This window comes from Cottoperca gobio, chromosome 24 (genome assembly GCF_900634415.1).
Source record: "Cottoperca gobio chromosome 24, fCotGob3.1, whole genome shotgun sequence".
Classification (NCBI taxonomy): domain Eukaryota; kingdom Metazoa; phylum Chordata; class Actinopteri; order Perciformes; family Bovichtidae; genus Cottoperca; species Cottoperca gobio.
In genome coordinates this window covers 8,229,756-8,252,948 of record NC_041378.1, presented here as the reverse complement: position 1 = coordinate 8,252,948, position 23,193 = coordinate 8,229,756, and the positions used below count along the sequence as shown (strand labels likewise).

The window sequence follows — 23,193 nt, the reverse complement described above, 5'->3', positions numbered from 1 at the left end:
AAAAGCTTGGAAAACCAGTCAAGAGGGGGAAAAAAAAAGCTATTTTTCCTGAAAAAAGGTGACCTTCATGAGCTCCACTGACCACTATGTCATCTGGTTCATGACTTCAAAGAAACCAGAGAGCACATTCGGAACTCACTTAGTTTGATCAATACAGGCTTGTGTTGCTCTAAGAAAGTCAGCAGTACAGTGTTAAGCACACAACACACCATAAGCTATTACAGTGACTGTTAGCAATATTTTATACCTCAAACTGAAACATTTAATCTGATTTGTGCTTTACTGTTGAATTCTATGACCAATTTCTGCTTTACGCATACATTGTGTTCTAGTTAAATATTACGTGGTCACATCACCTAATGATAACTTATAGCCAGTAAGATCGCATTGCTTTTTTGTTGACCACTCTTTATCTTTTCCCTGTTCAGTCTAATTGCATGTAGAGACAACTGCGTGTGTTTGCTGCCATCTAGTGTCCAAACACACACACGGCAATACTCTGAACCAATTTTCCCATTCACAGCTTCATCTTCACTATCAGTACTTGTCTTAGTATATATGCAGAAATATGTTTTTCTTTATCTTCTATCGAATATCATTTTTTTTAAAGATGCTTTAAGACAAAAAAAAAATACATTTTCCACTTTTATTTTCCATTGCACAGTAATCTCTATCTACATAATTTTTAAATTTGTGTGGCAGCAGATAAAGTCATAAACATCCATGTGAAAGTTGCATAAAACTGTACAAGAAAATTGGCTACAATGAGAAAAATACTGCAACCCACTGATAACTGTTGAATCCAGGACAGAAGATGGCATATGGCAGATAGACAGGACTCCCTCGTGTTGCTTGAGTGTGTGGATTGTATCGGGTAAGAATACTGCATACTGTAGTGTATGGACAAGAAACAAATCACTCAAAGATGGAAAAACAGATATAACATAAAAAAAATAAATTAAAAAAAACTGAAACACACAAATAACAGTTGGGTTGGAGGGAAAGACATTGAACTTTGAAGTTTTCGGGGATGACCTCTTGCTAAAACTAGTTTTTTTTCCTGAAGTTGTTTTTTTTTCTTATTCTTCACCTTGGGGGGGGGGGGAGGGAGGGGGGGGGGGGGTTAAAGACAGAGCTATCTACCAACATCCACACTACAATGCTTACTAAACACAGAGAAGGCCATATCTGTCGCTGTGGGACCGAGAGAGTCAGTGGAAGACTCACTGGAGGAAAGAGAGAAAGGCAAAGACTGAAGTGAAGGAGAGTCGAAGCATGTGTGCAAAGACAAGACATGCGGCAGATAAATTAAACCAGAATTTAGAGGTCATTCTCTAATGCTCATTATCCTACTGTTATCTTTTCTTTTTTATCATCATCATCATCATCATCATTGGTGGCTTTAGCGAGTGTAACATACACTCAACTGGAAACAGCCTGCTGACTTGTGCATCTAGGACATCAACATCAATTATTAAACAACCAAAATCCTAAATTATAATCACTTAATTTACATGAGCACACCCTGACACAGAGAGACTTACACTCATCCCCCCCCCCACACCCACACCCACCACCCACACACACACACACACACACACACACACACACACACACAGATGAATACCATAAATATTGTTGAGTCTGAGATGTAGTGGAATGGTTCAGGTTTTTGTTTCGTTATCAACCAACAGTTAGGCCACTTCAAACATTAGTTTAAAAGTTACATGTGAAACAATAGTACTGTAAATGGCTGAGTTCCATTGCAACTTGCTCCATTTCTTGAACCCTGAAAAGGTGATGAAGAATATATTTCTAATTGGACCTGATCCTGGGTCTACACTCCATGGGTGCAGTTATACTGTATTACACATATGTATGATACTGTCTGGTGAAGTGATGAGCCAAATTATAATGCAATGGAAAAGCTAAAGCAACTCTTTGGCGTCAGAAAAAATATGGCCTCTCTCCTCTTCTGTTGCTTGAGCAACCTCGACATCTACTTTTCCAGTTGGTCTTAGATTGTCAAACTATTTACTTATATACAAATAAAGGTTAAAAGCCTGGTAGACAGAGTGATGCACCACATTTGAGCTTTACTGCGAATATGGAAATAGAAACGAGATAATAATGGAGGTGAACGTTTCTGACACCAAACACGACCGTCTCTTGCACCTCGATAAATAAATATTAACAAAGACGACAACTTTCTCATACAGACAACTGTCAGCAAAACCTGAAATGTGTTTTAAATGTATGCCTTTTAAAGGATTACACATCCGTATTTCTATTATCCTGCATATATGAACACACAGAAATAGGGTTTCTACTCATGTGTATGTAATCGCCATATCGGTGTGTACTCCAGAATTTGGAAACTCCACCGAATCTGTCTAGACTATTTGTGTATTTAACGGCGACGTCATCAGCATTTTGTACAGTCACACTCGCAGACTAAGCCAATCTGTGGAAGTTTACGACATTACAGGTTGAGGGAGGCAGTTAACACTTCACATCAGGTAAAAACAATAAACGTGTGTGGTTCATACGCACTTGCTTTAAGATTTCAGAGTGGAGAAATCACATGTTGCCTTGTCAGTGAGTAACTAAATGATATATGCCTTTTATATCCTTGCCCTCCTTTTTTAGATTCCAGCCCTTTTCATAAGGAGAAATTAATTTGATTTGTTAGATAAAAGCCACAAAACTTATTTTTTCAACAAATCAAATCTCATCCACTTTCACAACAATAGAAAAATAAGAGATTTCCAATAATACAGACGGAGCAATAAACCCAACGAATAACAAATAGAGGAATGGCAAGAAAATAGAAAATTAACACACACACACACACACACACACACACACTGTTGGTAACGATATGAAAGTCTGTAAGATACAGAGGAGAGTCTAGAGGTTGAGCGAGATGACGAAATTTCCAGTGTACATCAGAATAAGTTGCTTTTATCCCTGCGACTCTCTGCATAGAGGAGGCGTCACTGTCGCAGCTCTTCCTGTTGCTCTCCAACGCCGCCTTCACACCCTGCTCCTTTCCCCTCGATGAGTTATCCCTTTCTTTTGTACTTGTCACTCGGAAGTGGATACAGCGTTGCACATTTATTAGATTTATGTATATATAATGATGTATTTAGATTCTTTTTCCTTCTTTTTACACTTTTTAAGAATGTTTTGTAGTCTGTTTCTTCATTAGGTATTTGTCTTTTTTTTTCAGCTATGTTCGTCGGTTTGTGGAGTGGAGACAACAGTAAAAAGGACATTTTGGCAAATGAGTATGAAGAATCTCCAGGTGCGTGGGCCAATCGGCTACCTCGGAGGAGAAGTTGAACAGAGATAAACAAAGAGACAAAAACATTTTTAAAAAAAAGACACCATTTATGTGCTCCCTCTGAGGTTGTCCTTCTCCCCTGTCTACCCCTCAGTTCCACCCTAAGACTGAGGTAAGAACAGTATTCAACATTGTGCTAGGGAAGAAAATCCCAAGTGTCCCAGTGAAGAAGGCTTGGAGAGATGGATGAATGGACAGACGGATGGGTGGGGGTCGCGGTGAGTCCAAATGAGCCAATGGAAGGTGACAGTCGTGTCCACGGAGCTCTGCTCCTCCCCCGTCGCCGATCAGAACTGGTACCATTTTTTGTCTTTGCACTTCAGCATCATCTGGAAACAGAGGAAATATTGGAGTGAGATCATGATTCAGAATATGAGGAAAACCTTCCATGATTCTTTTTTTGTTGTTGTTTTAAGTTTGGTTTACCTGGTCAAATGATACCATACCATTATACCATTATCCCAATCTATATACCTTCCTCAGGCATATACTGCCCTCAAGTGGGTAAACCGTGTAAGTGAGTAATATTTATGTAATAATTGTGAGTAGCAAAGGATTCCACTGCATCAGTCGTGTTGTTTGATGTATGCATCATCATCTAATGGCTTTTAATGCATAGGCTTTTAGTTGGTTGTCTATTATTGTTTGCCGTGATGCACAGTTTTCCCTCTTCTTCTATTAGACTAATTAATTTTAATATAAACTCAGTGCGTGTTACATTAAAGGAAAAGCCAGAATAACACAATAAAGCCCTGTAGCTTTATTTCCATTGTGGTCAACAACTCTTTGCAAAACAAAAATCACAGATATTGTAACCAGCTCTGTTTTACTGTTGTCTCCAGATTTTACACTTGTAAAACACTTTATGTTACCTCATGGGCATGTTTGGAAAAGGAGTCTGCGCTGGCCATCATGGCAGCTGTCCTCTCATCCAGTTCGCCCAGTTTCTGGCCTCTCTCATCCAGCGCTATCCGGGCGCGTGCCAGATCTCCAACTATACCCGACGCTGCCCCCTTCATGCCCTCGATGCCACCTGGGCCTGGGATGTGCTGGGCCAGACTTCGGGACGCCTTTCCAGATGATATCTCACCAACTGAGGAAATACACAGGAAAAGCGAGACGTGTGAGTGGGAGGTTGAATCAACAAAAGGACTGAATCCCTGTATATTATGTGCATGTGTAGGTTTGGCATACATAGCTCCTCTCTGTCCAGTGACTGAGCTCCTCCCCCAAACAGGCCTTTGAAGAACCCTCTGTTGGGGGCTTCTGGTGTCTCCACTGGTGTGAAAAGTTCCCCCAGCATCTCCTGAAAGATCAATACACACATCATACTGCGACCTACAGTTTAACAACCGTAGCCTATTTATACAGTTGTTTCGTTATCCACTAAAGCAGTAGTTCTCAAATTGGTATTCATTGCACTCTCATTAAACTCATCATTAAAAATTGCCTATATACAGATGGGGACCATTTGCCTCAATAAAACAAGTATATTGTGTCTATTACTCCCACCCACGTTAGCTTTTGGGCCAATAGAAACTCTGATATGTTTGTGACACATTACGTCATTCTGTCACTTCCTTCAGGGCGCAACCAACCATTCCTGCTGTTGCTTAGCTTGGCTTATTAGCCAGCTAGATAGCTAGCTAGCAGGCGAGCATGGAGAAGGTCAATCCACATCATTAAGTGACTCTAAGCCCAAACAAGGTAAATTGAGAAAATATGACGAAATATGTCCTCAGGTGCCAGAGAAATAATCTCTGAAGCCAGCTGTGCTAAAGCGACGTCTGATTAAAAAAAGCACACAAAGTGGTATTAACCTGATTCAAATTGAAATGGGTTTCTATTTATTTGTTATGTAACAAATCTGAAGAATTTCTGTATTAGGATACAAATAGTTCCAATAGTGTCTAGAAATACAAATGGTTGTATGTGTATGCTTAGGGGAGGGGGTTCTTGGAAAATAGTATACATAAGTATACAAACACATAGTGCACAAAGTCTAGTATACAGCTTTTTAGGTAAAATAAACATACAAATACATTACATAAGCAATATACCTTGTATGCATGTTACCAAACATATTGCCTTTATATTATCCAGTTATGACATGATCATGCAATATCATGTCTTTAATATGAAATGTCTTCTATGCAGTACAATATGCAGTTATCCTGAACCATAACTCGTTAACTCTATATGCATACTGTACTGAATGCTAACTGACCTGTAGGTTTTCACAGGTGTCCTGGCTGTAAGTGATCCTCTGGACCTCAGTGGGGGAGCAGAGGTACATGGCCTGACCCAGGTTGGTGAAGCAGAACGTCCTTGCTATCCGCATGTCTGTCAAAGGCAGGTAGTTTACATCCATGAGCGGTCTCAGTCCCGGCACACTAGACAGGGGGACACAGAAATGATTTATGTGATTTTAGATTTTAGAAGAATACTACAAGCCTTTTATATGGTAGTCTTGGTCAGCACCTAAACACGAGATAAGAAATATTGTTCAACAACAAACAGCTGTTTAACTGAATAAATGACATTTAAAGTACAGTAAGAGCAAAATCGTATCACGGATCATACCATCATCACATACCATTGAAGTGATACTGAAATATTTGGAATTAAAATGTTCCCTGCATGTGCAATAGGTTTGTTAGCAGCAGAAGGTAAAGGCTGTGGTCAGCTGATTGATGAATAAACTCCAATAGTGACAAGTTTCATAGTGAAAAAATCATTCAATAAACTTCTCTATCTCTGCAGCCTTATCTACTTCTCCATAGTCCATCTGTGTGCTCAGAATGTCCCAAATACTCATATTTACGTCAAAGCATTGCTAAATATCAAACGACCGTCTCACGCACGACCCTGATGGACAGATGCGCAGCGCCCTGTGCCAGTCTCCCTCTGTCATTGAATATATCTTACACTTTATCAATGCACTTCTTTAAAATCACTTTAGTCCCTTTTAAAGTATTTCATACAACAACAAAAAAGACTAATTATGTGTGGTTGCCATAGCAATACTGACCAAAACTGGCAAAAATACTGACCCTCCAGCATCTTTTGTTTACCATTCAAGTGTGAATACTGTTTTCTGTGAGAGTAATAAAACATACAGAGCACAACAAAAGGCAAATCAAATTGACTTGAGACTAAATCATATGAACATGATTCATTCAGCCTGACTTTGATACATTTTATTAATAACCGGCTATTTCCGACTGACGCAGACCGACATGTTTCTCACCTGAGGGTCATGATGTGTCCGTTGGCACAGAAACACGCCAGACACACGCCTTGGCTCATCTGCACCACATCTGCCCGTAGGATGAAGGAGGCCTCTGTGATACTGTGTTTATAGATGCAGGTCTGGGAGGGGAGGGAAATGACTTTGGCCTGTTTCTCTGAACACACCACAGCGTACTGGCTCTCGTTGAGGTCCTGGGAGGTGGAAGGGGACACTGAGACGGGCCGGCGCTTACGGACCTTCTCTCTTTCTTCACCATCTGCTGTAACGTTGGGTTCAAACCAAGGCTCAAACGCAGGGGGCAGCATCAAACCTGTTGAGTCCAGGAGAGCCATCCGCATGATGCTGCCCTTCAGCCGCACCAACATGCCTTATGAATGAAAGGAAAAGCGTTGTTACTAAAAATTCAGTGCCGTTTTTACATTTTTTTATAGTGGTTATGTTGGTTTATAATAGACAGTTTGAACAAATCAATCGGGTTTTCATCAACTACAGCGAAAAACTGTCCATCCATCCCTTACATACCGATATGCGGTTACCCACCTGTAGGTGAAATGATAACTGGCTGCAGTTGCCGTTGCTCCCCAGCAGGTGGCAATGTGAGCGCCAGAGCCAGCACTGTGCCCAGAGTAGTTCCCACATATAAGCAGGGTGTCAGAGAGCTGTCCCCCTTCCGGGCAAAGGTATCGCTAAAGTAGAAGGAGCTGATGGCCTCTCGTGCTTCCTTGTCAATGCTGGTGACGCTGGAGGAGCGCGAGCGGCTGAAAGAATTGTCCCGGTGGTCTAATGGGTTGGCACCCCGTGGCGGGCATACAGACAGGAGGACAGTAAGGAGAAAACAGAGAGGTAAAGCACCCACAAAGCAGTACAGTCACAAGACGGTCAACACAGATGTGGTCACTGTACTGAACATACAAAATAATGAGAGACATAAAAAGTCAACAGTTTTTTCGAAGAGTCTTAGTAAATCAAACATTAAAAAGTTAAAAGGCATTTGAGATGTTACAGCAAACTCAAGACATACCAGTCGAGTAACAACTGTATGTGGTTACGACTGATCTCGTCAATATATTGACGACGTAGAGACAGAAGATTGGGAGAGAAATCCTAGAGTATGGGCTTGCATTCTGAAACAGTGGGTAAATATATATACAAGGCTGGTCTAATTGTACCTCTCTGACAGATCAGAACATAGCAGCAACAACTGAATCTTCATTGATGGCGACTTTATGTTACACATATTTTATATACTTTATATTGCACAATAGAAAAAGATCCAGTGCAATTATGCACTTGCACATTTTCACAGGACAACCAACATGTTCATAATGTTACATCCCCAATCAGCATTTTATTAGCATGAAAGAACCAGATTTTAGGCACTTTGGTTGTATGTGTATAACACTGGAACTCTGAAACAACCATACAGGTAAATGTCTTGGCACTTGCACATTTTAAATTTGACAATGTCCCATCCACTGTTCTTGGTGAAGAATGTGTTGCACCCCTGAAGAAGAAAATGTCAAGTGGCTGTACTTTTATTTGGGCATTTCTTAAGGTATCAATCTGACAGAGAAAGAAAAGACATGAAGAAGAACACAGAAGAGAAAGAGAAAGCTGCAAAAGTAACAGAAAGCGTTACGGTGAGATGGAGTGTGCATAGCACCACTGACCTCTGGCAGAACCCTCACCGAGGTCAAAAAGTGGGAGTCCGAGCACAGCAGAAAATGTCCCACTGAATTTAGTTCTACCACTTTGATTTAGCTCAATGAAATCCAATTTCAAACTGGTCAGATCAGTGCTACTTTTGTCTCATGCAAACTTAGGAGAATGTCTGCACAGCTTGCCAATTGTATGGCTAATAACCAGATACAACTGGACTAATTGGATGTGGTGGAGTCCAGTTAAAGTGAGAAAGATATACTGCATTTCATACAAATTGTTTGGAGACACGAAGTCAAGGCTTACCCAAGTCTGGCTTTAGCTCAGTAGGCAAGCTTAATTTCCGTGACATCTTTGCTGGAAAAAAGAGAACATCCCTCTTTACAAACACAAGTCTACGCTAACACACGATGCCATGCAAAGCTAGATAACTAGCATTGGGCTAAAATACACAAAAACAACAAAAGGCTGTGGAACAAAGTGCCGGGGGGAGTGGGGGGGTCGTTTAATTGACTAGAGGAGCCAAAATGCTTCACACAGGAAAAGACACTGCGTAAGGACTCAGAGACAACCCTGCATATCACAGAGGCATGCTGTGGAAGACAAAACAAAAGGAGGTGACCTCTGGTTGCACAATGCCCTGCAAGAGAGGACCGGTACAGTGAGATACATCACAACTGCACAGCCATTCATGACCCTCATGCCCCAGGAGCATGCACCAAGAACAGGAAGGCAACAGGAAACAGAAAATACTGAATAGGAGATGGAAGAAGACAGTGGAAAAGGTGGTTACTGAAGTACTGCTACTTAATGTATTCTAGCTGCACTTTGGTCACCTTTCTTTCATTAATAACCGATACACTTGATTACTGTACGTGTGCATGTATTGCAAAATGCATTGGGCTTTTAGCTCTGGTTCACAAATCAATTCCATTTTTTTAAAAGAGTGAACCTATAAAACAGAAATGACAATGAATGAAGGTGTTAGTATGTTATTCCTCTGTCTGTAGGAGGAACTGTATATGATGAAAGGGGACATTGATCATGCATTCACTTACATGTTAAGTTCATTAATGGCAGTTATGATGCAATTGCTAATTAGCAAGTTTTTTGGGTTCAAAAACAGACAGAAACCCACCTTGACAAATTAAGAAATGTATACAGAAAAACCCTAAAAAGTATGTGACGTCCTCAATACCCTCAAGCTCAAATTGGGTTGGGTTTTATTTTTTGTAAAAAAAAATAAAAGAATGACACTTATAACCAAGTTTTCAGAGCTTGCTGTTGTCCAGCTCCTGTCCATACTTTATGTACACATATCTAAGGGGCCTGCATATCTACACACAGGGGGTTTCACTCATTCTGGCTAATTAGACCTCTGCTCAGGTAGAAGTTGGGTGGAGCTATGGGAATTACACAAGGTCACCAAACCTCATTAACAAATAATAACACATGTATAACATATTCAAAGTGAATAGGAGGATTGGGGGAAATGCTGTAGCATTAGAATAAGCTTAGAATATTCTTTTATAACTTTTAAAGTAGTTCGGACTAATGAATTGAGGTCAGGCGAGTTAAAAAAAAGAATCTTTGACGTTGGTTTGAGAAGGAGTGGTCTGGGCAAGGTCAAAACTCTGGTCTCTGATGTAGCAGGGATTGAAAGACACCCTTTACCTACTCACTGTCACCTGAATCGGGAAGAGGGAAGGATCCAGAACACTCTACTTTACACAGACAAACTTTTGAGCAGTTTGATACGTAATCATTTATTTCATCAACACACACTGAAGGTACACAAAGACACAGGAGGACAGATGAGTTGCTCTCCGCTCTGTGGTGTCCTCTCACTGATACTATGGACAGAGTCAATCACGTAACTCATAACGTACACCGGGAATCTGCTGTAGGAGGTCAGGACAGATATCACACGCAGGCACGTTTACAATATGACACTCGTGCTACGTACATGTAGCATGCAATGATTGCCTAAGGCACTTAAGCTGTATTGTGTGTGTATACAGACAGCTGAATTCCCGCCCTGCTTCCAGGTTAGCCTCCGCTCCATGAGTTTTCAGTTCTCGGTGTATTCTTTTCAAATCATATACTTGAGCACAGATGTAAAACATGAGCACCTTTTGTCATTTTAACCAAAAACTACTACTACCTGCTGTTGTTTATAATGCAACACAGTGAGAACCAAAAGACAGTGGAACAGAAGCTAACCCCGATGTGAAGCTGAACGTTGGCTCTCTATTCTCTAGTGTAGTTCTTCTCACTGTGGTGAACCATGACACGGAGGACAGAGACAAGGGTGGGGGTGGGTGGGTGGGAGGGGGCGACAAACTGGACTTTGTCCTGCCTACACAGCCTCTCATGAAAATCTTTGGCCAATCTTACCTCCTCTACCACCTCCATTGTAGAATTGCTGAAGATTGCTGTTTGACATCAACACTTTTGGGGGTGTAAGGGGGAAAGTAAAGTAGAGTAAATGTGCAGTTAGAAACACCCTTTGGCTTTTTACTACAAACAAGATGTTGCTGTTTACCCTGATGAATCACTTTGTTTTTGTCCTGAGCAGCAAACTGGTCTTTGGTTTGACTCAGATAGCCTGTTTTCTGATGTACAAACCTAAGAACGTACGCTAAGAACAGATTCCCAAATGAAAGGTATAACACCTGCCTGCTTTTTTAAAACAAATGGCCGGGTAAATCTAGTCAGGGGGAAGCGCTGATCCCTTTTCCTTTCACAAAATTAAATCAAAAAAGTTCCCTGTTTCATTGGGGTACCACAATGAGAAAAATATTCTACTGATTTTAAGTACTTTATATGTAAAACAGGACATTTATTTAACACTAAGATTTAGAAAATAGGAGACAAAAAGGAGTCTGTGAAGCAATACTTACTACTGATGTTTTTGTTATGCTGCTTGAACAACCTTGCACAATCAAGTCTGTCTTAGCATTGACAATTATAAGCAATGATGTTAGTTAAAAAAAACCAAATCAAAATATTCCAAGGTTTTTTCTTGAATAATATGACACTCTCTTGGCACTAACGGGAGTCGTCATTCATCACACTGCAACTTATTTCAAGGTAAAACAGGTGAAACTGCATGAAAATAAATCTCAATTATTATCTTCCACGGGCAACCTTTATCTCGCAAAGCTTAACTCCAGACTAAATGACTGGCAGAATCTTTTTTTTTTGCAGAGAGGCACCTCATCTCTTTCTCTGTCCTATGAATAATGCAGAGCAGACAGATGTATCAGACCACAGTCTAGTGGCACCAGACATGGGGGGGGGCTGGGTTAGTCATCCCACCTGCAGCAGGACTCCCGACTTTGAGATTTGTTTTCCGTCTGACCTTTTTAAAAAGCTCCTTATTTCCAGTGCCAAGTTACCTCCTAATGAGATGGATCTGGGCTGTTCTCTCTTCAAGCACCTTCAGCTTAAATACTAATGACGTAGAGGCGAGTGAAAGAGCAACAGAGCGTCTTACTGTTGCAACACTTCTTCTGTGGCGGTGGTGCATAATATACTTAGTGACAATAGACTTTATTGGTTTGCATTTGGTGTCGTTCAGCGATATGAAAACTGCTTAATATGATAATGTTCTGTACAGATCAGCTTCAGCACCCAGACACATTTAAATGTTTAACCGAAAGAAGATCCCTGCTCAAAATTCAAGTCAAAAGTTAATTCCCATCATCTCGCAACTGATATAATGCATTTAACTATGGAATATGTTTCACAATCACACAATTATGCAGTTACTGAATATGAGAAAATACCAAGGCTTTTACTGTTCTTAACTTATTCTCTGATTAATGTAAATGAATGGGTTTCTCTATGAGAATGCAGAGTTGTGTTTCATTCAGTTCATAATTCTTAGCTGTCACACTGAATTAGCGTCACAGAGATTGGATACGTTTACAGCCTATAACCCCTGTTGTCCTGGACACCATGTGAGATTAAAACAAATGTATTCCCGCCTATTGAACTCTGGAAGTGGAGTGCATGCACAAATGAGAAAATACAACCCATAAATGTATGGTAATAAACTCAAACAGTGCATTTCTAAAGACTGAGATAGAATGAAATTGACAGAAAGACAATTTTATGGTTCAACAAAAACCCTTCTGTACAGTTCCTGTTTGATGAGCAACAATTTCAATAGAACAGTATTAAAAGTAGAGGCTCTTTTGATACGCTCATCTCCCTAACCGACGCTCCTCTTGCATTCAAATACCAAAACATGGTATTATAAGTATATATTTGGCTGGCTCACTATTTGGCTTATACTTCTAGATAACACAAAGCCTCTGCTATATGTTTCCCTTTTTTCTTTGAATAAAGAAGGACATGTTACCTGAAGTGGGGGACTTGCAGCGGTCCTCTGATGTGGCCGAGCCCTCGTTAATATCGCACAGACCTGCAGAGGAGATCACACAATTCAATTCATACAACGCTGGCGTGTTCATTCAGTGGCGGTACAACACTATCCTTTTTACTTCATAATATAATACTGCAAAGAGAACCTCATGTATCAACTGGCATTGCTGGGCAGATATGAGACAATGGGGCCCCTGGGCACAGACATGCTAAAGGCCCCACCACCTCGCCTACATAGGAGCAAGACACACAAAGTCTTTTTGTAGCTGTTTTGTGTCTTTTTGTAGTCACTTTGTGGTTGTTTGTCCCCTTTCTATAGTCGTTGTGAGTCTGGTTGTGATACCTTTCTGCCTCTTTGCGGCGCTTTTGCATCAATTTATAGTTGTTTTGATCTCTTTATAGTGTTTTTTGTGTCTCTTTGTAGTCATTTTGAGTCTCTTCCTGGTTGGTACGTGTCTCTTTGAGTGATATTGTGTAGGTGAACGCCAGGGAGGGCTCTGACGTTGCCCGTTGACGTGTGCCCAGTAACCCCGTTGAGTAATCCATCCATGAGTCTCTTTACTTAACAGGTAAACTGACCAACGGACTGGCCCATCAAATACTGAATGAAGATATTGTGTATCTTTAATGTTTCTTCTAATTCTAATTCCATGCTTTGCCGCATGCATGTTAGTGTATGAATGTGTGTGTGTGAGTGTGTCATTGTCCTGTGAGGCATAAAGCCAAGCAGACAGCAGTCTCTGCTGGAAGAGAAACACAGCTGGACGCCTGATTACTGCTCACACTCGCCAAGCTCTGACAGGTGCCAGCCCACTGCTCACCAGTCAGTGACACCAGATGTTCTGTGTGTATATACATGCGCACGTGCTCGTGTATATGCAAGCGTTTACGTGTCTGTGTGTGTGTGTGTGTGTGTGTGTGTACTTTGCCTGCGCGCAAAGCTCGTCTATGCATAAACAATCACAAATATCAAAAATAAATCCCTCAGCATCCACAGCGCACTAATTCCTCCATCAAACTTTTGCTTAAGTATGGGCAGTGCATCGTCATGACACTGCGGCATCCTCTACGCAGCTGCACTGCCATCATCTTACACAGGGTGGCAGTGTGTCCATACCAAAAGCATCTTATTAGCTATCAGTGGTACCATGAGGCTGCAGTGGCAATGTGTGTAAAAGGGATGGGCTGTGAGAGTGTGTGTGTGTGTGTGTGTGTGTGTGTGTGTGTGTGTGTGTGTGTGTGTGTGTGTGTGTGTGTGTGTGTGTGTGAATGAGAAGGAGAGAGAGATATTTGGATCAGTTTACAGATCAGTTTACAGATCAGTTCAGGGACGTTTGGCCCTGTGGGGTTACTGGAAATCCATCATAATGTTCACTGAAATGATTATAATTCTGACCCAGAGCTTTGCTAGAATAAACCTTGAATACAAAATATGATTTTGCTTCTCAGCATTCCAGGAGCTATTTATTTGTTGTCAAATATCTCTTAGCATGCCATGTGTTTGGAGCGTGTTACTGTTGTTGGACCTCCAATAGGGGACATGTGGTATGTTAGGTGCAATGCAATTTTGCAGAAATAAGAAAATAAACTAATCATGTACAGTATTTCAAATTCAAAGCTGAGCAAGAGTTGCTGAAAGAACGGATAAGCAGTGCCATATGAAATGAATGGAGTTAGTAGCTTGACATTTCATATGGTATGAAATGTCCACCCTTATATTTCGATAGCAATGAGGATCTGACCTTCACCTACACCATACCTGATATACACTATTTAATTATTAAAGTATTGTGAGCAAGCATTTTTCTTTTACATAAATGGCAACACTATAAACTCAAGAGCTATTTTATCCTTAGTTGTGTGTGTGTGTGTGTGTGTGTGTGTGTGTGTGTGTGTGTGTGCGTGTGCGTGTGTGTGTGTGTGTGTACACATGGATAAAGACTTAACAACTTAAATAGAAATAGAGAATTAATTGGGTCTTTGTGATCATGAGTGACAAGTTTGGTGTTTGGCATCTAGCTTTTGAGTTTGGGGAAACACATAGCTTGGATGTATGATTATTAAGCTGAGGACATAAAACAACAGCAAGTTATGTGTTGTAATGTAACTCTTCAACATTATCCCTTCCCCCCCCCCTCCACCTCTCCCCCCCCCGTTACCTCCAGAGGGCTGCCGTGTCTTCCTTGGTGAGCGGGGCTGTCTCTGGTAGGGGTCATTGGAGCCGTAAAGCTCGACCGTCCCTAAGTTGAGCACTACCGTCTTCTGGATGTAGTCCACCACCGCCAGACCGTTACTGTTGCCAAACACCACACTGAGGAGGGGGTGACAGAGTCAGAGAGGACGCGGAAGAAGCAGGTTGGGGAAAGAAAAAAGAAGCTTATAGAAACATGGTCATGAGAGTTAATTGAGTTTTTAGCACTAAATCACTGAAGTCAGAGCACAAAAACAGCTGGAATCTCCAAATGTTCCTGGCAGTCATACTTTTTGTCGACAAGCCTGGTTTTTAGGTTGCCGCATGAACTGCAAAATTGTATGCATGTTCATTTTGCATATTTTGTCATTGTGTGCTTGCCTTTATAGATTTTTAACTTCAGATGCTACAGCTTGATAAGGATATGAGAGCAAGCAGTGGGCACTTTTCAGAGAAGACTGGGTGTCTAGTCTCGACTGAGATGTTCCCGTTTGTATACTTACAGGCCGTAGGAGGAGTTGAGCGCCAGACTTGTGATCTGCTGCGGAGGCTCTCCGCTCACCCACACTAATTGGACCACCAAATCTACCTGGTAACCCGCAGACTGCTTCAGAGGAGTACTGCGCACTCTGGAGAGAAGAAGAGCGGAGTGGAGCGGAATGGAGAGGAGTAGAGACAGCGAGAGAAACAGAAAGGAGCAGGAAAATGAAAGAGAGACACATTTCAAAAAACAAAAAAAAAGGTTTCATAAAGAGAATAGCAAGTGGTGCAGCTGCAGTTCTGAAGCTGTTGTGTGTTGAGGGTCTGGCATGAGTGGCTGCAAGGGGATGATGGGGAGGCCGAGGCTGAGAATGCTTCAGGCATTGACTAAGTCTGTGCAAGAGTGCTTGAGGCAAAAGGCAAGACTCTTGTGTGTATGACAATGTGTGCAAGTGCTGCTGGCGCTTATGAGAGTTTATGTAATCGGTATGCGTGTGGGCATGTGTGTGTGTTTCATACTTGAGGCAGGGCATGTTGCCTCCGTCAGAGTTGTTGCTGCTGGTGGAGGGGTGTGAAGGTGGGCCGCTTGTCTGAGGGGAGGCACCGGGGGTGGGAAGCGCTGGTGTCTGTTCTCCCCCTCCGCCGTCTGGAGACTCTATGTCGTTCAGCTCGTACTGCATCCGCACCTCTACTAACTGTAACACACACACACACACACACACACACACACACACACACACACACACAGGTGTAAGTGCAACATATTAGCAACAACAACAGATCTTCATGAATTCTTCTGAGCATGGGAATAGTCATATGACTGTGAGTGACATCCACAGAGTCGCTTTGATAATAAACATTTGCTTGACGTGTGTGTTGGTCAGTGTGTGTGTGTGTGTGTGTGTGTGTGTGTGTGTGTGTGTGTGTAGGCAGATTGAGAGTCAAAGAGGTCCTCCAAAACTGAAATGTACCATTCCTTATAAGTCCTCCTTCAGGCTACTTCTCTGCAACCTCCGCCTTCGCACATCCACACACACACACACACACACACACACACACACACACACACACACACACACACACACACACACACACACACACACACACACACACACACACACACACACCACCTAAAGTCACACATACACACACTGTTGATAAGCTCCTCTCTATTGCATTCTGTCAGTCTCATTAGCCCCACTGACATGTGGGAGTGAAGAGTGATCGGTGGCGTTCTTCAGACACTCACTCCCGCGTGCCTCTGTCCTCCTCTACCTTCCTTTCTGCGAGGTTATAGAGGTGTTTGACCTTGTGGGAAGGCAGGCTGTTCTCCTAATTACAGCTCGCTGCAACTGCATACCAAGTCATGATCCACATCCCAGTTCTTGGAGCATAGAAAAAAATTGCCTGGAATCCTCTCTGACAGATGCATCAGCGCTCACTGGCAGTCAACCACAGAAAACGCTTCCAACAGGAAGGTGGTTGATTTGAATCAGTCTCCTGTTGCAAGGCACTTGAACTCTACAGATTTGTGACGATTGTATTTGTCCAGTTTGTTTGGAAGAACAAAATAATTGTGAGGACCATATTAAGGGCACCACCAGCTAAAAACATTTAAATTAATTTACAGACCTGCAAGGAAAAGCACATCACAGCACCTCCCACGCACTTTGATTGACAAGTGATCTCTGTCTCGAGCAAGTCTCGAGCAACAACACCACAGCAGTGATCGTTTTGCAAGAAGAATGTTGCCAGAAATGTTGCTCGTTACCAATTTAACACTCCACTGCTCGAGCGAAAAGCAGGAATTAAGCACGCGCAGTAAAGAACGCAGCCTCTTGCTTGTAATATAGGAGCTGTGAGCATTGCTCACACAGATTAAACAGCATTTATATGTACAGTACGTCTCCCATCACACCCCCATAAACACTTATGTCGCTATCGAGACAGATTGTAATGTAGGTTTGCTTGTTCACTGCTCCGTCTGTTGGCATGGCAACCATACTGCCTTTGACTAGGCAGATCTTTGACACGTGTGTGTGTGTGTGTGTGTGTGTGTGTGTGTGTGTGTGTGTGTGTGTGTGTGTGTGTGTGTGTGTCTCAACATCTTAAGAAGTGAGAAAGTGAGTTCGGAGGGCAAACAATAATGGAGGCACATATTATGTGGTTGCAAGAGTCCTACAATAAAAATGGAGCGATGTGTTCATCCAGATTATCGTTACCCACCTGCACCACCTCAGTAGTTACTTCCAGTTTGCTGAAGCGGTAGATGATAACGTTGGCTGACACCCCGGCCACACACAAGATCCGGCTCTCAGGGCACCAGGCCATGATCTGAATGGCGAAGGGGTCTTCATCTGACGCCTCGGTGCTGCCCTTGTCCTCCTTGGACCGGTTTCTGTCAAACACCTTGGCTGTTTTGAGTTTATAGAGCACCTGGAGCATTACTAGGAAAAAGGAGGAATAAAAGGGAAAGCATCAGTTGCAACCCAGACACGTCGAAACTGACTGAATTCAGAGGCAATATGATGCTTTGAACTTGAAATAATGAATTAATACTTGACTTAATCTAAGCATACACTTGTTTTTGGTTATATTTACTGTGCGAAGGCTGCTGCTCAAATTTAGAAGAGTTTATTTAAAAAAAAAAAATCATTTCAAAATGAGTTTTTAAAGTGGTTTTCTTTCCCTGAGCTTAACAATACATACGCTTAGCAGTTCAGAGAACTCACTTGCAGAGGCATCCCAGAACTTCACAGTTCCATCAGCATGCCTGGGAGTTCAAGAGAGGAAGAGAAAGACGACAAGAGGGAGGTGGATTTCAATGTGTGTACTGTTGTCTTAAGTCCTAACTTTGAATTCTAGTTAGTAATATTTACAACATTAAATAAATCTCTAGATTATCAATTGAAGACACAAATGTCGAAAATATTTAGTTTGGTCCCCAAATGATTATTTAACACAACCACAGATCTCCCCTTTAGAGGGATTTAACTAATGATTTTCATCACTTCAGTCATGGTTGCTTAAACCAGGAAGTAACCAGTAACAATACTCTATGGTCTGTAAGTATATGGAGATCCCTATCCACACTTCTTTTTTTGTACTTTTATTCCGAGGTTATATCTCAGGGTTTTGGCAAGCCCCCTTAGTTAAACCCATTAACACAATAGTGTGCTTCCAACTTTGTGGCAAAAGTTTGGAGGACATCCTGTCCTGTTTTAAAATGAATATGCCTACATGCGCAACGTGAAATCCATGAAGAAACGGTTTCTCTCTTTGGGTATAAAATCATTGGACTCGCCTGTACAAAGCCCTGACCTCAACCCCATTAGACATCTGAGTTGGAACGCTAACTGCGAGCTTTTATGTTATACAACCCAACATCAGTGGCCGACCCCACTAAAGCTCTAGTGGCTGTATCTGAGCAAATCCCTGCAAGCCAGGTTCCAATCACAATATCGGCGTAATCCTCAGATGTCCTCGCATTTCTGGCCATGTCGTGTTAATTGTTTAAGTAACAGAACATCCAAAAACGTCCACATTGCTAATTGCCTAAAAAGGAGTTTCGTGTACACAGGATTACACTCAACAGAAGTGTTGAGCTTAACAGCTTCTCCATTTAGTGTCCCAGAAAAGGACATTGTCATTAAAATCACGTATTTTGCTTGCCATTTATCCCCCTCACTCCTTACTGTTTTGTTGCCAGTTCAGCTGAGTGGAATGGGAGAGGAATATTTGTCGTGTGCAGTGGCACTCTTAACAAAAAAAAAAAGAAAGAGAGAACCCTGTGCAGAATAGTAATACGGGCATGTAGAGGTGAGGAGAGAGAAGGACAGGAGTGAAAGCCTCCTCTTGCCAAACCCATACCTCAATGTCACTTCTTCAGTGCGTGTGTTCTGTTAAAAACGCCCCTACTCCCCTTGTCGACAGCTTAGAGCAGGATAATAAACATTAAAATGGAGCGAAGTGCACATGATTGGAATATATAAAGACCTACAGTAAATATCCTAAGACAAGCCCCTTTGCTGTGGAGAACTGACAGTGCAGGAGAGGTGAAAGTAATTGAGTTGCAGCAAGACAATAATGATAATGATAATGAAATCAGTACTGTCTTACCCGGTGATGATGATCTCTGGGTAGCTCTGTGTGCCTTGACCCCAGTTCCCACCACTAATAGGCCATTCCTGGATAGACAGCAGACACACACACACACACACACACACACACACACACACAGTACATTAGAGCGGATGAGAGACCACAGGTAGAAAGTACAGCTATAAACAGAGCTTCAATAGAGACATTGATTTTTAGAAATAGATGACATGATAAAACTGCACATGTGTGAGTTCGCATGGGGGAGGCAGAGATCCTTTGTGTACGTCTCTCAGCGTGTAGCGCAATTATACATTATGCACGTCAATGAGTGTGTGTCTCCATCTGAGAGCGTGTGTGCATGTTGGCGGGAGGGGGTTTGGCTTTGAACACGTTGACACATACAAAGGTCATCAGGATGAGTCATGATGATCTTTATGTGAGAATGCCCTCCCGCAGCTCAGCCAGGCTTTTGCTTGACAAAAAAAAAAAAAAAAAAAAAAAGAGAGAGGAGGAAATAGCGGCAGCTAGGCAGCCAGTTTTGGTCAGTACATGCTGACATTTCGGACAGAAAGCTAGAACAAGGCGACAGGGAAAAGAACATAGGCATACATAATGTCTGAAAGAGCAGGGGGTCTGTCTTAGATGACACAGGGATTGGAGAAGAGAATGAGACGAGAGAGGAGGTGTACAAAGAGAGAGGATGATCATTAGGTAATATGACAGTGTTCTATAGTCCGTTTAGCTTCACAGAAACATTGGAAAATATACTTTAGCACCAAATTAAGTAATGCTGCATGCACTTTGTATGCATGTATGTATTTATGTGTCCCTTATCCAGGATCCTTGTTGTTCCTGCAGTACAGCAAGATGGTTAGAGGGTGTTGTGTGGAACATTTCAATTTCTAATTTAAACATTTAGCTCTTTTTTACGACACTGCTCTCCAGAACGACACGAAGAAAAGTTCCACCCTCGGGATACTATTACTCTGTTATACATCATTAATCTGTGATGGGAGGTGTGCTCAAAGACTTATTTGATGGAGTAGAGGTGATTTATTTTATTTCAAAAGTAAAACTTCTGCTATTATATTATTGATATTAGATTAATAATGCATAATATACTTGGGTTTAAATAGTGATTTTCTTTCACAGAAATGTCTAATATTCCTTTAATTAGTACCACATTATAAAAAGGAAACTTTCTCAGATCCATGAATCTTTTAAAAAGGCCCAAAGCATTTTTAACAGCATTTACTTAAAATCAATGTCATGTGTTTGCATTGCTTCCAATCTACTGAGAAGGAACTAATATCCACACATTATTTATTTATTTCCCTTTCCTTGCAAAAATAGTAAACGGGGCAAGAAGCACTTGCTCTTCAGTCCTGAGGGTTTTAAACTGATGTGTTTTAAAAATAGGTGAGATATTGTTAGGATTCCCACGACATACAAAAAAACCCCACATCACCACTGTAAATGACCTTTTTGCTGTAGCCCTGTCGTTTCTGCCGCGAGCCAACGGAGTAAAGTGCAGGTATGAGGTCGCCAGGGCAGTCGGCAAAGTACTCGCAGCAGGTCACAGGAGACTCGTGGATAGTCAGAGGATACGGGTTCTCGAATATGGGGTAACTGTTAGCAAGAGGGCACAGACAAAGTCACTCTTAATTCAATTAGTCTGTCTGCCAAGTATCAGTGCATTAATCTCATTCAGTACTGCATGCATACTAAAGAATAAGATTTATGAAAGTACGTTATATAGAAGGCGATATATATAATAAAAAGATAATGAGCAATAATAGGCCAACTGTGACATCTTAGCCCACATTTAAGAAAGATGATGAACAGTTGTTTAAATAAAAGAGACAGACTCACCCATTTTGTGCAAGGTCGATCACCACTAAATCCTTTTCTAGAAGGACCACCACAGCGTAAGGTTCCTGAAAATCTGCGCAGAGAAACGGCGAGACAAGTCATTCATCACACCACACTTCTACCGTAGTAATGGTGTAAACTCCTCGAGAGAGAACTCCCCTGAAATCTGCAAAACCACAGGGGGAAAATTCCTCAGACTCAGGCAAATGTTATTATCATATCTGTGCCCTGAAGATGTGAGGGCAGGAACGCTTAATGCTTCAAATGCATTAATCTATGTGATTTATGTCTGTGGGGGGATATTGCTCTGGTTAAATATTTGTCTGATTTGAGAGTAGAGTTTCATATTCAACCTTAAAGATGTCGAATGAGTCGCACTGGTTCCATCGACAGATATAAATACAACAAAGTCATAATAAGCTTCTTGCACAGATTTCGGATTCTAGTCACGTCTAGTCTAGCGTTCTAAAAGGTAATAAATAATAATAAAAGGGAGACACGCACATCCAGCAATAACATAAATAAATAAATAGAGGTCAGGTGTCACAGAACAACTGTGAACATAAACAGAATATAAAGAAAACGCATGATTATTAATAACTAATGCAAATAATTCCTTTCTTTCATAGATTTACAGTGATCACATCAGAGCTGCCCAGTTGTGTCTCCTATGTTTGGCGGGGGTTAAACGCTTTGCTACAGGGCACTTTCACAAAACGTATGGTAAGAGAAAGAACGCCCTTTTCTAACCTTAAGTTGCCTCCTGCCATAAAGCTTCATCTCGGCCCATTGCAGTAAAACAGCACGGGCCTTTATGGCAGACATTAGACAGTAGCTTCACTTCCTCTTTTCTTTTGGATGTTTGATTTAGAACATAGCATCACACACACACACACACACACACACACCATACAGAGACAATTCAGAAAACGTAAATTATAGATATGGAGTGTTTGTGCATGCAAACTGGTATTTAGAGAACAATCTGTTGTTTAGAGCAGCAGGCCTCAGGCTGTCAAGAGTGCACAAATGTTTAAACACTTTGACAACTGTTGTCGCTTCATCTCTCGCTGTCCTGCTCGTGTTATTTCCCCGGCGCTGGTCTACAAGTGATTCACATTCTCTTGTGACTTGTTATGCATCTTTAGATCACTGTACAGTCTCTCTCTGTCTGTCAGACTAACTGTTTCAATGCTTGGCTTTGAAAAGCTAGTCTCTAAACACAGTTTTTTGCCTTAATAAATCCATGCGCTCCAGTATACTTTGGACCAAATATTTGAAGTCTCTCTTCATGCATGATTGCCCTGCGACCGGACGGTCCTGCAATTCCCCGTGAGGCGGATGAACCTTAACCTCTTCCTTCATTGTAATTATGGCCACTTTCACGGCTGATTTACCTAAAGATACAAACTAATTACAAACAAGGGAATCAGCAAAACAAAAACACTAATTCTATGATGGTTTTTTTGTAAATAGGGATGTGAAGGGCAAATAAGTAATGGGTCTCATCTTTATGTTCCATCTCTTTCAAATCTCCTGGCCTTTCTCTGGGGAAACTATATATACTGAGAGGTGGCTGAGAGCTCTGGAATAAAACAAGTAAGTGGACCGTGTCTTAAGAAGTTATTTGTCAATCTGCTATTTCCACGCTCAATAATGAATCTCCAAGCTTAAAATGTAACCTTATGACTTGCACCGTGTTTCTTTTGGAGTCATACTTCACCTCTGCATACTGTACTGCACTCTCTGCTACTTATTGTGCCTGCCTGGGCTAGTGTGAGTAGCGATACTTTGTCTGCCATTTGTTTTCCCATTCAAACACATCGGCGTGCACATTGCATCATCTGCAGCCAGGTCATCAGGGATTATCCACCTCCTCTACACACTGACACTTGCACG

At 41.6% G+C, this 23,193-nt stretch overlaps 1 protein-coding gene across 4 annotated transcripts in view; it reads right to left on the bottom strand.

Moving 5' to 3' along the window:
- Nucleotides 1-632: 632 nt before the first annotated feature.
- The window catches only part of stxbp5a (syntaxin binding protein 5a (tomosyn)), an 87,320-nt gene continuing 64,759 nt past the window's right edge, over nt 633-23,193 (bottom strand). The window contains exons 12-28 of one of the 4 annotated variants that reach the window (XM_029462777.1): nt 21,295-21,367; nt 20,904-21,051; nt 19,441-19,508; nt 18,054-18,094; nt 17,548-17,768; nt 15,841-16,016; nt 15,345-15,470; nt 14,810-14,961; nt 12,628-12,690; nt 10,656-10,709; nt 8,565-8,615; nt 7,140-7,421; nt 6,597-6,966; nt 5,574-5,739; nt 4,541-4,652; nt 4,219-4,439; nt 633-3,675 (exon numbers count right to left, since the gene is read on the bottom strand). In XM_029462777.1, coding sequence (XP_029318637.1) covers nt 3,634-3,675; nt 4,219-4,439; nt 4,541-4,652; nt 5,574-5,739; nt 6,597-6,966; nt 7,140-7,421; nt 8,565-8,615; nt 10,656-10,709; nt 12,628-12,690; nt 14,810-14,961; nt 15,345-15,470; nt 15,841-16,016; nt 17,548-17,768; nt 18,054-18,094; nt 19,441-19,508; nt 20,904-21,051; nt 21,295-21,367 — 2,366 coding nt within the window. In that variant the 3' untranslated portion in view covers nt 633-3,633. The remainder of the gene's footprint in view (nt 3,676-4,218; nt 4,440-4,540; nt 4,653-5,573; nt 5,740-6,596; nt 6,967-7,139; nt 7,422-8,564; nt 8,616-10,655; nt 10,710-12,627; nt 12,691-14,809; nt 14,962-15,344; nt 15,471-15,840; nt 16,017-17,547; nt 17,769-18,053; nt 18,095-19,440; nt 19,509-20,903; nt 21,052-21,294; nt 21,368-23,193) is intronic. The other 3 variants (XM_029462778.1, XM_029462779.1, XM_029462780.1) reach the window with 3 other exon arrangements.